A 12,921-nucleotide genomic window follows, 5' to 3' on the forward strand; every position below is an offset into this window, starting at 1 on the left:
CATAAGCTAATAGAAAATCACAAAGACTTAAATATTACTTCATCAATACTTTATAATGTAAGTTCATAATTACAAAATTATGCATAATGTGTCTGCAAATTGAACGTTTGGAAAAATGGCACAAAATTTGTATGATTTTATGGTATGTAAGCTTTTTCATTTCTGTCTACAATCTGACTAATACTGCATTTAAACCATTTAGATGGAGGCAAATTAGTGGCATATTGGGCATATTAGTAGATGCATATGAAGGAAAAATAATTGAACACTGGAAAGTAAAGGCATAGCTACTATAACATATGCACACCTAAAAATCATTGTAGTCTATAATTACCCTAAAAATAATAAGCCTTAGAGAAAAATTGGTCTGGTAGAGTCCTCATAAAAACTATGTATCTTTGTAACTAGAGCATAAGCTGTTGTGTGAGGCAGCTTAGCATGGTGGAGGTTATCCCAAGAAATAAAAAAAGTATGCAAAACCAGTTTGTGAACCCTGGGGTAGGGAAAAGAACTCGTAACCAGTGGAATTGTCGTGAAGGTAAGCAGGGAAAGAACTGCAGCCTGCCTTGAGCAAGAGCTGTGCAAGGCTGGGAGTATACCTCTCTAGAGAGACGCCCCCGGCCCCCCAGTCACACGCACACACACAGAGTAGGCATTCATTTTTTATTTTCTTAAAGCACAGATTACAAAAGCTCCTGCTTGGGCAACAGCTAAGTTCGGAGCTTTTTCCTTTCTTGCTGAAGGTTATAATTCTGTATTTGTTATTTTTGATCCCCTTGTCTAAGCAAAACTATTTTTGAATGAATAAAAATTCTGTTTGTACTGATACCACCTTCCTATATACCATTCGCATAGTAGATAATTGATCACAGACTATACTGCCTGCCTTTTTTGATGAAAATTAAGATACTTAATTATTTTAACTATAAAGTTAAAAGGTACATCACAGAAAACCAAAAAAAAATTTTTGGAGAAATACAGTTTATGTTGTAGTTTAATTTGTCATAACTAGCTGAAGGTTAAGTAGGTCACTCCAGTTCTTGACGAAAGTCTTTGTAAAATGTGTTAACCTGTTACTGTATACTGTAAGATGATTTAATGGTTGATTATTGAAGATCATGCAGTTACTTGGGGTGATCATTCTGAATGTTCTCATTGTATCCTTAGAAATTGTTAGCTTGTATGTATATTGATTTGTGATTTCTTGTAGAATTAAATTAGAAAGTGACTTAGAATTCAAAGCCTGTTTTTCTTACAGGATTTTTTCCTTAGTATACTTTTATTGATGTGTGTGTGTGTGTGTGTGTGTGTGTGTGTGTGTGTGTGTATGTAGTATATATAGTGCATATGTAGCAAATATAATATATTTTTATATAGTGTTATATAATATATATGGGGCTTCCCTGGTGGCTCAGATGGTTAAGAATCTGCCTGCAATGCAGCAGATGTGGGTTCAAGGTTGGGAAGATCCCCTAGAGAAGGGAATGGCTACCCACTCCAGTATTCTTGCCTCAAGAATTCCGTGGACAGAGAAGTCTGGTGGGCTACAGTCCATGGGATCTCAAAAAGTCAGGCATGACTGAGTGACTAACATTTCCACTTTCATGCTACATATGTAATGTATTTTAGTTTTTTTTGTGTAATATAGAATCCTGTGTGTATTCATTATATTTATTAATTAAAATATAAGCTAGTTAAGAAAACATGATGTTTCAGAGCCATAGAAAATTTTGTCACATGGAGATCACATATTTTCGTTCAGTTTCTTCAATAAATTTTTGCGTTGGATGCTGAGGATACAGATATTCTGAAATAGGCAGGGTTCATACTATCATGGAACTTAAATAGTCTATCGGGTTTAATCATATCCCAGTTTTTACATAAATTATTTTTGTGTTTTTTCCTCTATTTTAAAAACTGTTGCAGTAAAGTGTTTATTCATCCTAAAAGTAGGTTGGCATTAGCAAATTTCCCTCCGATTTATGGAAGTTTCATTTATTTCTAGTTAAATTTTTATTAAAAGTTGGTCTATATGAGACTACAAGTATGAATGTAATACAGTATTTTACTAAGAATCCAAAACCTTCATTTTTATCTTCATTTCTTTTCTCTTTTTTGGCTTCACAGTGAGGCATGCAGGATCCCAGTTCCCCACTAGGGATGGAACCCGTGCCTCCCTGCATTGGACGGCCAGGGAAGCCCCTTATCTTCATTTTTAAATCCTTTAGCACCATTGTGTATTATTTGAATTATTAACAATGGAATGGGTCTTTGAAGTAAGAAGTCCTAAAAAGCTGACAGATCGGTTTCAGAAATGGTTTTTGTGCCTTCTGATACAGCATATGAACCATAGAGTTTGTAAGAGGTGAAAGGTATATAGTACAAGTTATTATGAGCTCTGTTTTCAAATATTGAAGCCAATAAATTGGAAACAGATGCACTCTGTTTCTCTCTCTCTGGTTCTATCATTGGTCTGTTCTCTAGTCTCTAAGGAATAGGCAGTAACGAGGAGGTGGCAGCAGAAATCTTACTTGATAGTTACAGACCATGACCAAAAGTGTTTACTAGGTCTTCTTGAAAAACTCTCATTTAAATAGTGAATGACAGACTTTGGAATGTGATTGGAGAACTTTAAAACTGAAAGCATATAAACGTAATTATTTCCAAGTCTGCATTAAGCTATCGAATTTATATATATGGCTACATAAAAAAATTCAGTGAACTGCATTCCAGTTTTTAGACTCTGAATGCTAAACTGACGGCAAGAACTTTCTCGTTTTGAAATACTGTGATGTCTTTCCCTCTAGGAAATGGCAGCTGTGTCAGCTTTTCTTCAGCCAGGAGCACCCAGGCCATACCCTGCACATTATATGGATACAGCAATTCAGACATATAGGGATATCTGCAAGTAGGTGACTAGAATATTTATGTTCTATCCCTTTAGAGATAAACTTGACATTTATATTGTAATTAGATATAAGTGGTTCTTTGTTGTTTTATGTTTTAATCTTAAGCTCCCAAATCAAGTTAATATATAGATGAGGTGATCATTTAAAACCAGTGTTTTACTACATTTTCCTTTCCTGGAAAGATGTACAGTTAGGAATTAGTTATATGTAATGTTGAACTTACTTGTTTCATTGAGGGAGATTTGTGTTTTGAGAACATTTTTAACTTTAACTACTGTTAAGCCAGGAATTAGCTAGTTTGAACTTTTCCTTGTTAAATAGGCAAATACAGAGAGGTAGATAATGGTCTCGGGAAGAAAATGAGAAACGTTTTGTACATGTAGTGAGTTCTGTTGAAACTCCATGGAAGTTAGAACTCACCACCTGTAAAGGAGACTATGAAAGTTGGTCCAGAGCAGGTTTTATGGTATGTTTGAGGAATAGACATTGAAAGAAACGTGGTTGGGATTTGAGAACCATAAAGCCATTTCAGGAATTTTGGTTGGCAGGAACAGTATTTTGGATGTAACATTACTGGAGAAAAGGAAGAGAGCCTGGGCGAGATTAGAGGGTTTTGTGCATATGGAAAGGTGTTTTGAGAGAAATCAGTGTGGGAGAACATTAACTCTCATTTATTACTATTTTTAAGCTGTGGTTAAGATTTATGTTTAATAAATGGGGAGTTACTGAATATTTGAGTAGAGCTTTGACATGGTTATTTTTCAGAAAGATTAATACTAGCCTTTTCTATGTAGAATGGAAAAATTAAAAGATGGGGACACAAAGGTAGCTTTGTCTGCTATAGTGTTGAAGTAGTAGTCATAATAATGTGTTTAGAATACAGCACTAGTAATAAAGATTAACACTGATTTAGCACTCAGCGTTTACCACTGTGCCAAAGTAATTTATATACTCATTTAATCTTTACAACAAACGTATGAAACGGTGGATACTATTATTACTGCATTCTACCCACAAGGAGATTGAAACAAAAGAGTTTAACTTGCTGGAATGGGTGAATTTAACTCAGATGACCATTATGTCTACCACTGTGGGCAATAATCCCTTCGAAGAAGTGGAGTAAATTTCATAGTCAGCAGAAGAGTCTGAAATGCAGTATTTGGATGCAATCTCAAAAACGACAGAATGATCTGTTTGTTTCCAAGGCAAACCGTGCAATATCACGGTAATCCAAGTCTATGCCCCAACCAGTAATGTTGAAGAAGCTGAAGTTGAACGGTTCTGTGAAGATCTACAAGACCTTCTAGAACTAACACCCAAAGAAAGATGTCCTTTTCATTATAGGGGACTGGAATGCAAAAGTAGGAAGTCAAGAAACACCTGGAGTAACAGGCAAATTTGACCTTGGAGTACAGAATGAAGCAGGGCAAAGGCTAATAGAGTTCTGCCAAGTGAACACACTGGTCATAGCAAACACCCTCTTCCAACAACATAAGAGAAGACTCTACACATGGACATCACCAGATGGTCAACACCGAAATCAGATTGATTATATTCTTTGCAGCCAAAGATGGAGAAGCTTTGGGCAGTCAGCACAAACAAGACCAGGAGCTGACTGTGGCTCAGATCATGAACTCCTTATTGCCAAATTCAGACTTAAATTGAAGAAAGTAGGGAGAACCACTAGGCTATTCAGTTATGACCTAAATAAAATCCCTTATGATTATACAGTGAAAGTGAGAAATAGATTCAAAGGATTAGATCTGATAGAGTGCCTAAGGAACTATGGATGGAGGTTCGTGACATTGTACAGGAGACAGGGATCAAGACCATCTCCAACAAAAAGAAATGCAAAAAAAGCCAAATAGTTGTCTGACGAGGCCTTAAAAACAGCTGTGAAAAGAAGAGAAGCGAAAAGCAAAGGAGAAAAGGAAAGATATACCCACTTGAATGCAGAGTTCCAAAGAATAGCAAGGAGAGATAAGAAAGCCTTCCTAAGTGATCAGTGCAAAGAAATAGAGGAAAACAACAGAATGGGAAAGACTAGAGATCTCTTCAAGAAAATTAGAGATATCAAGGGAATATTTCATGCAAACATGAGCTCAATAAAGGACAGAAATGGTATGCACCTAAGAGAAGCAGGAGATATTAAGAAGAGGTGGCAAGAATACACAGAAGAACTATACAAAAAAGATCTTCATGCCCCAGATAATCACGATAGTATGATCACTCACCTAGATCCAGACATCCTGGAATGTGAAGTCAAGTGGGCCTTAGGAAGAAACACTATGAACAAAGCTAGTGGAGGTGAGATATTCCAGTTGAGTTATTTCAAATCCTAAAAGATGATGCTGTGAAAGTGCTGCACTCAATATGCCAGCAAATTTGGAAAACTCAGCAGTGGCCACAGGACTGGAAAAGGTCACTTTTCATTCCATTCCCAAAGAATGCTCAAACTATCACACAGTTGCACTCATCTCACATGCTAGTAAAGTATTGCTCAAAATTCTCCAGGCTTCAACAGTATGTGGACCATGAACTTCCAGATGTTCGAGCTGGTTTTAGAAAAGGCAGAGGAACCAGAGATCAAATTGCCAACATCCATTGGATTATTGAAATTGCACAAGAGAGTTCCAGAAGAACATCTGCTTTATAGACTATTCCAAAGCTTTTGATTGCGTGAATCACCACAAACTTTGGAAAATTCTTCAAAAGGTGGGAATACCAGACCACCTGATCTGCCTCTTGAGAAATCTGTATGCAGGTCAGGAAGCAGCAGTTAGAACTGGACATGGAACAACAGACTGGTTCCAAATTGGGAAAGGAGTACATCAAGGCTGTATATTGTCACCCTGCTTATTTAACTTACATGCAGAGTACATGATGAGAAACGCTGGGCTGGATGAAGCGCAGGCTGGAATCAAGATTGCCGGGAGAAATATCAATAACTTCAGATATGCAATTGACCCCACCCTTATGGCAGAAAGCAAAGAAGAACTTAAGAGCCTTTTGATGAAAGAGGAGAGTGAAAAAGTTGGCTTAGAGCTCAACATTCAGAAAACGAAGATCATGGCATCTGGTCCCATCACTTCATGGGAAATAGATGGGGAAACAGTGGAAACAATGAGAGTCTTTATTTTGGGGGGCTCCAAAATCACTGCAGATGGTGACTGCAGCCATGAAATTAAAAGACACTTGCTCCTTGGAAGAAAAGTTATGAGCAACCTAGACAGTATATTCAAAAGCAGAGACATTACTTTGCCAACAAAGGTCCGTGGAGTCAAGGCTGTGGTTTTTCCAGTAGTCATGTATGGATGTGGAAAATGCAGTGGAGACCCACTCCAGTACTCTTGCCTGGAAAATCCCATGGAAGGAGGAGCCTGGTAGACTGGAGTCCATGGGGTCGCTAAGAGTCAGACACAACTGAGCGACTTCACTTTCACTTTCATGCATTAGAGAAGGAAAATGGCAACCCACTCCAGAGTTCTTGCCTGGAGAATCCCAGGGACTGGGGAGCCTGGTGGGCTGCCGTCTATGGGGTCGCACAGAGTCGGACATAACTGAAATGACTTAGAAGCAGCAGCAGCATGTATGGATATGAAGAGTTGGACTATAAAGAAAGCTGAGTGCCAAAGAATTGATGTTTTTGGACTGTGGTGTTGGAGAAGACTCTTGAGAGTCCCTTGGACTGCAAGGAGATCCAACCAGTCAATCAATCCTAAAGGAAATCAGTCCTGAATATTCATTGGAAGGACTGATGCTGACGCTGAAACTCCAGTACTTTGGCCACCTGGTGTGAAGAACTGACTCATTTGAAAAGACCCTGATGCTGGGAAAGATTGAAGGTGGGAGGAGAAGGGGACGACAGAGGATGAGATGGTTGGATGGCATCATTGACTCAATGAACATAAGTTTGAATAAGCTCTGGCAGTTGGTGATGGACAGGGAGGCCTGGCATGCTGCAGTCCATGGGGTCACAAAGAGTCAGAGACGACTGAGCAACTGAACTGAAGGGGATGCAGTTGATAAATGGTTGAGCCAGTATCAAACCCTGCCCTTTTTATAATTGTTTGAGAATATATTGGAAGTTTCTAGCAGAAGAAACAGCCTTCTGTCAAAGAGGAACCTTTGAAGAATTCTGAAAAAGAGTTTCAGAATGTAGAAGAACTGTGAGAGGGAGGCAGTAAGGAAGCCTGAAGTCCTTTAAAGTCCTTTCTCCACAAAGGGCTAAAGTTCTCATGAAGTCCTGTAAAGTCCTTTCTCTGAGAAGATTTATTCATGAAGCCCAGAGCTTTTGGCGAGATTCATGTGGAATGATGCAAGACAAAAGTGAAAATATCCATTGACCCAGATAGCTATATGACAATCTGGTTTTGTCCTCCTGTTCACAACAGATCGTATGCTTTTTCTAAATACAGACTTAACTAAATACACATTTACTATATAATCCTCCTTCTAAGTTACCATGATTGGTAAGGTTTATCATAAATGTAATAGATATTTGGGGATAAATTAGAAACACTACATTAGTTATGCATAGCAATTTTAAGAATCTCCCAGATCTGAGAAATATTAAAATATAAATAAATTTTCTTAAAATACAGTATACTTTAGCAGTGCCCTTAGAATGCCACGTCCCACTTTTTAACTGATGCAGTCCTATTTATCTGGATAAATTTCTTATGAAGCTTTCCCTTCCCTCCTTTATCTCTCATATCATAATAAAAATTAGTTGTACTCTATTCATCATTATCTGTTTTATGTCAGTTTCTGCTTTTAGATAGGGATTTTGTTTTAGAAACGCTTGTATCTGTAGCACTTTCACTGCTTGACACAATGAGTTTAAACTGTTGCTTGAAGAAACAATAAAGTCCTAGACTTGTGGTAGCCTTGTGATTTCATAACTGATCATATGGGGGAATTTGTGAAGACAAAAATAAAACAATTGCGTTAGATTTACAAAGTTTACTAAAGATTCTTTAAGAACTGAGCATTTTGAGCGTGTAGTAGTATATGTAAGTTGTTGTTTAGTTGCTAAGTCATGTCCGACTCTTTGTGACCCCGTGGACTGTAGCCCACCAGGCACCTCTGTCCATGGGATTTCCCGGGAAAGAATACTTGAGTGGGTTGCCATTTCTTTCTCCAGGGGATCTTCCCAGCCCAGGGATCAAACCCATGTCTCCTGTATTGGCGGGCGGATTCTTTACTACTGAGCCACCTGGGGAGCCCAAAACATTCTCAGATAGTCATAAATACCAACCCTCTAAGAAATATCATGGTTTGTAGAAAGTTTATCGCAGATCACTACAGTAATTTTGGAAGCAATGAATTGTATTTTAAAAGTATAACTGTTCAGAATGGCCTTCAAGTTAGTGATCTTTGGTTGTAATTTTAAGGTCAAGTGGTATTTTCATATAAGGATTAGAATGTAAAATGAGAAGAACTTTGCTGCTTCAGTTGACCCTTGATCAAAATGGGTTTGAACTCTGCGGGTCCAACTTATACGTGTATTTTTTCACAAAATATGTACTACAGTACTACACAATCCTAGGTTGGTTGAATCCATGGATATGTAACTTTGGGTACTGAGGGCCAACCGCATATTTTTGACTACACTGGGCGGTCAGCAGCCCCACCCCCTGACTTGTTCTAGGGTCAGCTGTATTTCTGAACAAAAGGATTCCATCTTGAAATTTCTCAGTTTTCATTTATTTTTATTCAAGAATAAATAATCCAATTCTAGATTTTTGATGGTAGAAGTCCATGAGAAAAATCAGCTGATTTAATATTTTCAAAAAGAAGATTTTGGTCAGAAACAGCTAGACAGCAGTAGCTCCTCAATATCTCCAGTAGTACTACCACAAAGAAAATGTCTCATTATTCCTGAAAGTAGTCAGTAAAATGAAATACACATAACCAGAGTTTACAGTAAGGAAAGAAGAGAAATCTGGGTGAAATGTGTACCTTCCTTTATGTCTGAAAGCAGGTTTTGTTTACTAACTGCTGGTTCTGGTTATGTTCTAGCATATATATGGTATATGATACAGATTTCTTTCAGAATTGGAAGTTTTTGTTGAACTCATGGTTACTGTGATGTACTACAATATTATTATAGTGCTAATTATATTTTTCTTGACTATTTTTCTTTAGGAATATGGTATTGGCTGAAAGATGTGTATTGCTTAGTGCTGAAATCTTAAAAAGCCAAGGCAAATATTCAGAGGCTGCAGCTCTCCTAATACGGTTGACCAGTGAGGTACTAAAACTGTGTAGTACTTGTTTTAATTAGTATTGCTTCATATTTTTTAAAAAGTATTTTCTTTCTTCTTGAGAAGGGTATGCAGAATGAAATGAAAGGGGGATCTCTTTTTTGGAATTTATAACCTGGCTACTTTAGTAATTTGTAGAATTAATTTTAAATGCAGTGTTTTGTAAACAGGATTTATTTTATTTATACATTTTAAGTCTACATGATTATTAACCACAACCATGCATTGTATGTCTTCTGTGAATTAGGTTTTGCTTATGGATAACAGTATTTAAAGCAACATGCATATACATCATTCCTGATGTAAAAATCAACACTTAAAAATATTTGGGAATTTTTAATTTTGTTTTTATTCATATGAACTTGCTAAATCATCCTAAACATTTTAAAAATTCTATATTATGAATATTTCAGAAGGATGAAAAACCTGCTTATAGCTGCTATTTCAGGTTTCCAACAATATTAAGTTGCATTGACTATAGGCTTGTAAAGAATGGCAGTAATATGATTAAAGACATGTTTTTTTAGATGAGTGCTCAAGAACAGAAAAAACAAACACCTTTGTTTGCCCCTTAAATATTAACTTAACCTAGGGTTTTAACCCTTGGACCATTGTGCCTTTTTACTTTTTTGTCATCTGTTTACAGTTATGATTTTCAGTCTCAAATCTCTGCAGCCCTGGAGCTTTAGATTTGATTGGCCTGGAACTTTAGATTTGAATGACCAACTGTCTTTTAGACTCACCTATTCAAGTGTTTCCAGTGCACCTTTGAGTCTACATATCAATAACTAAACTTAATACTTTGTAGATCATGATCTTAAATTACAGCCAACCAGCTCCTAATTTGCTCAAGGCAGAAACTATTTGAGATGCTCCTATAGTGTTCTATACTGTTAGTGACACAGGATGTTTTAACTTCTTAAATATGTGTTCTTGTTATAACTTCAAATATTTCACTTATCTTTCTCTTTTTAAAATCCCTCCTATTACTACCCTGGTTCATGTCCTTAATGTCCTTCTCCTGGACTTTGTCCCATTTCACCTTTTCTTCACCTCAGTTCAGTGGTTCCGCTCTCAGTCAGATCCTTCAGACAGTACCCAGGTTTCTTCAGTGTATCTGTCCTGCCCTCTTACATGCTGTGAGACCACCATAGCATATACTGAAAATTTATGTTTAAGCTGTTAGCTTCTTGGAGATAGGAAACTGTTGCTTTCAACTTTGTTTTTCCCTAGTGCCTAACACTGGGCTTGACACATAGTATATGATTTACAGATGTTTGTTGAGCTGAACCATTAATTATTCTATAAAGGTTTCTTAGGATACTACTAAGTAGGCTAAGGGATGATATTAAAAATATTTTATAATTGATACTATGTGGACACTGACCAATACGAACAGTTGTCAGACATTAACCTGTTTGGTAGAGCTGAGTGTGTTGAGTGTGTTGATGTTCTGTCTTTTAATAAATAATCTTAACTTAGGTTTGAATATGTTGGCCATGTTTTTCAGCCTAGGAATTATCAGTAACTGTAAAAGGAGTTTATGGTTTAGAAGCTTGGAATAAAATTTCTTTTATTAGAGCAGATTCTTATGTCTCATTGTAACATTATTTTCTTTCACTGTCTTTTCTTTCCAACTCTTTTTTAAACCCTTTTTCAAAGCTGGATGATTTATTTTGTCATAAAATTCTAGAAGATTTATTATTGTCTTTTACTGCTTTGGGGTGAAAGATGGGGGTGAATGTGTATTTCCCTGGAAGTTGTGATTTTTAGTGGCCTTTTCTACTGTGCTTTTCAGGTATTTCTTTGAAGTAACTTGAAAGTAGAGACTGCTAGGCATAATGTGTCTAAGATTATTAAATTTTAGCTAATAATTATATTTATTGTACTCTTGTTCACTGGAAAAGCTGTATAAAATGACAAGTGCATTTATCCTGAGGGTTGAGAACTGAGTCACATAGTCTTGACACTCAGGAATTGTTTTTCCTAGTGTTGTGTTAATACCATTATAGCACTTGACAGCTGTGAGGCCTGGATGAAGAGTTGAGCTTTGAGTTTGTTGTTTGCACTGTAAGTTTGTGGGCAAGTGGATCTTATTCTTGGTTCGTGCTCTGGGTTTTTCAGCATGGCAGAGCAAATGCAGCTTAATGATAAAACATGTCACATTTATCAGCATATAGGTAGTATGTCTAAATTTGGTGCTTTAAAGCATGATGCTTTCCCTCTACTTGTGTCTGTATTTCTGTGTTGTACATTTATTCTGGTCCTGTAATGCTTTTTGTGTGTTACTCCATTTAAATGCAAATAAATCAGCTTATCAGAGGTATGGTAATAGCAGCAGTTTTTTATTAGTTTCTCCAGCTTGGGAGGAACTGTTCTGTTCCTGTGGTACGTTGGTCAGCTGTTAGCACCTTTCCTATTAATTTCACAGTTATGCAAAGGAAAAAAATCTTAGTGCCACGCCATCCTTGAGATCTGATTCAGTGAAGTTTGTTGTCCTTATCAGCTGTGTTTTTATGGAAGTTTTTACTGAAGCCTCTACCCCAAATGATTTTATATCTGGTTGTGGGCAAAGTTCACAGACTGGAGTTCTTGCTGAAGTGGCACCATGGGTTTTTTCTTTTCTCAGCTCCTCATAGAGCATGCATGATGGCCTTGTCATAGCATGGTTGTGAATTGCCACTGAAGTAAAATTGTGTACTTCAAACATTCAAAGCCTCTGCTTTTTGGATAAAACTGTCCCTCTGTGACATTCTGCCATTTTTCTTCCATCAACACTGATGGTAGTTAGCATTCTTTTCGGGGCCATTTTTTGGTTTCAAAGCAATGTTTTCCTACTTTAGGTGTCTCTGTAAGACGGGAACTAAGCAAAAAACAAAGCTGCAGTGAGATATAAGTGCAGTGTTGAGCCCTGCAGATCAACTCTCAGCAGCTTTACTGAACGCAGGGGCACATTTTGCTTCAGCTAAGTTAATATATGCTGTGAACTTGCCATGTCTTTCTTGAATTGGTCAATCCAGTTAGAGACTGTTGAGGATTTACTGTCCTGGTTCTCAACTGATGTACAATCTTAATAGAATCATTACACACCACCAAAATTGTCTAGTGTATATTCCTTATTTTAATCAGAATGTCCAGGATTGCTGCCCACCAAGTTTTGCAGGATAATGAAGCTCTGTAGAGAATTAAGATGTTTTTATGTTCTGTGTGTGCATGTATGTGTGTGTGTATGGATGTGTGTGCATTGCTGGGAATAAACTTGAGAAATTTATTGGAGTTAAACTGACTGCATTGAGAAACCTAAATTCCAAAATAGAATTAGAGGGTATCTGCCTGTTCTAGATATTAATGATAAAGTAATAGAATAGAATGAGAATTTAAATGCTACATATGATTGGCTGTCATTGTGTCATATTAGTGGGAAATGTTAGATTAATCACTGAATGGTATTGTGACACCTGATTAACTGATTCCTATCTTACTCATTGCATAATATAATTATAGCTTGATTAAGCTAAAATATGAAAAAAACAAAACAACCTCAAAGAAAATACGGAGCTTCCCAGGTGGTGCAATGGTAAAGAATCTGCCTGCCACTGTAGGAAATGCAAGAGACATGGGTTTGGTCCCTGGGTCAGGAGGATCCCTGGAGTAGAAAAAAGCAACCATTCTTTGCTTGGAAAATTCCATGAACAGTGGAGCCTGGTGGGCTGCAGTCCATAGGGTCACAAAGAGTCGGACAT

General features: G+C 37.1%; 1 protein-coding gene across 5 annotated transcripts in view; it reads left to right on the forward strand.

Annotated features, from left to right (window-relative positions):
- TRAPPC8 (trafficking protein particle complex 8) overlaps positions 1-12,921 on the forward strand; it is an 82,808-nt gene that overhangs the window by 27,936 nt on the left and 41,951 nt on the right. For all 5 annotated transcript variants that reach the window (XM_027525864.1, XM_027525866.1, XM_027525865.1 and 2 more), the window contains 2 exons: positions 2,808-2,908; positions 9,060-9,165. In XM_027525864.1, coding sequence (XP_027381665.1) covers positions 2,808-2,908; positions 9,060-9,165 — 207 coding nt within the window. The remainder of the gene's footprint in view (positions 1-2,807; positions 2,909-9,059; positions 9,166-12,921) is intronic.

Source organism: Bos indicus x Bos taurus, chromosome 24, assembly GCF_003369695.1.
Source record: "Bos indicus x Bos taurus breed Angus x Brahman F1 hybrid chromosome 24, Bos_hybrid_MaternalHap_v2.0, whole genome shotgun sequence".
In the NCBI taxonomy this organism is placed as follows: Eukaryota; Metazoa; Chordata; class Mammalia; order Artiodactyla; family Bovidae; genus Bos; species Bos indicus x Bos taurus.